The 1,326-nt window shown below is 34.8% G+C and overlaps 1 protein-coding gene across 1 annotated transcript in view; it reads left to right on the top strand.

Annotated features, from left to right (window-relative positions):
- The window catches only part of LOC104993121 (carbonic anhydrase 1-like), a 7,760-nt gene that overhangs the window by 4,913 nt on the left and 1,521 nt on the right, over nt 1-1,326 (top strand). Inside the window, exon 4 of the mRNA XM_010846242.1 lies at nt 1,148-1,303. Within this exon, the coding sequence (XP_010844544.1) occupies nt 1,148-1,303 (156 nt within the window). The remainder of the gene's footprint in view (nt 1-1,147; nt 1,304-1,326) is intronic.

Here is a 1,326-nt window from a genome sequence, read left to right as displayed (position 1 = left end):
CACAAAAAGGATATCATAGGCCAATCTACTTAGCAGTGTAGCTAAAGAAATATTAAATAGATTACAGCAAATCATATTCAACACTATGTTAAAAGAGCCATGCTTTCAAACTAGTAGAATTTACCAAAAGCATGCAAAGATGATTCAGTATTAAACTATCTCCCAATATAATCCATTACATTAGCAAATTTCACTTGTTAGATGCTTGAAAAATGTTTGATTAAAATTCCATATCCATTCCTGAAGAGTAAAAGAAAGAAAGAAAAATATTCCTCTAAAATTTAAACTGAACTTAAGAAAGAATATCAAATAGAAATTTGAAACAAGCATCTAACTTAGTAGTGAAATATTTGAAGCATTTTCATTTCAATCAAGAATAAGACCAGGGTGTCAATTGTGACCACCACAAATGAATATTCCAATAATTGTCCATTCAATGTAGTTAAATAAGGAAAGAAATGAGCACATATTAGGATAAATATTAGAAAAGCAGAGACAAAGCTATCATCAAATGTAGAGATATGATCATTGACATCCACCTGGAAAACTAGAAAATCAACATAATTAATACACAAGTTCTAATCAAGTTGACTACATAAAATATTAACATATGAATATCAATTTATTTGTATATACCAATATGACCAATCAGTAGAGAAATAAGAATAAAGAATATAGATGATAAACAAATGTTTAACCTTTGCTTACACTTAGCCAAATGAAGAAGGAAGAAGAAGATCAGTCACAATTCTAGTGTAGCGTATTTTCAGTCCTCTGTTACTTTTACTGTTTATATCTAGAAACATGTTGTTGTTTAGTCACTAAGTGGTATCCAATTCTTTGTGACCCCATGGACTGTAGCTCACCAGGCTCCTCCATCCATGGGATTCTTCAGCAAAAATACTGGAGTGGGTGCCATGTCCCTCTCCAGGGGATCTTCCCCACCCAGGGATCAAACCTGTGTCTCCTGCATTAATGGGCAGCTGAGCCACCACAAACATACCAGTCATGCAATACTATATAGTAGAAAAACTGATTAAATTCTTTGCTAAGACCTATCTACCAAATAACATGTATGTTATATATACAATGATGTAAATATTTTACATCAGGGCATAATGATACATTGCTTATCTTTTTCTTTCAGAACAAGAAAGCTCCATTCACAAATTTCGACCCCTCTGTCCTCCTGCCTCCATCCCTGGATTACTGGGCCTACTCTGGTTCACTGACTCACCCTCCTCTTCACGAGAGTGTCACCTGGATCATCTTTAAAGAGACCATCAGTGCGAGCTCGGAACAGGTAGAGTGTCAGAGGGGCATGTG

Source organism: Bison bison, unplaced genomic scaffold, assembly GCF_000754665.1.
Source record: "Bison bison bison isolate TAMUID 2011002044 unplaced genomic scaffold, Bison_UMD1.0 scf7180017864233, whole genome shotgun sequence".
In the NCBI taxonomy this organism is placed as follows: Eukaryota; Metazoa; Chordata; class Mammalia; order Artiodactyla; family Bovidae; genus Bison; species Bison bison.
Note: the sequence above shows the minus strand (reverse complement) of the source record. Positions and strands in the feature narration are given on the sequence as shown.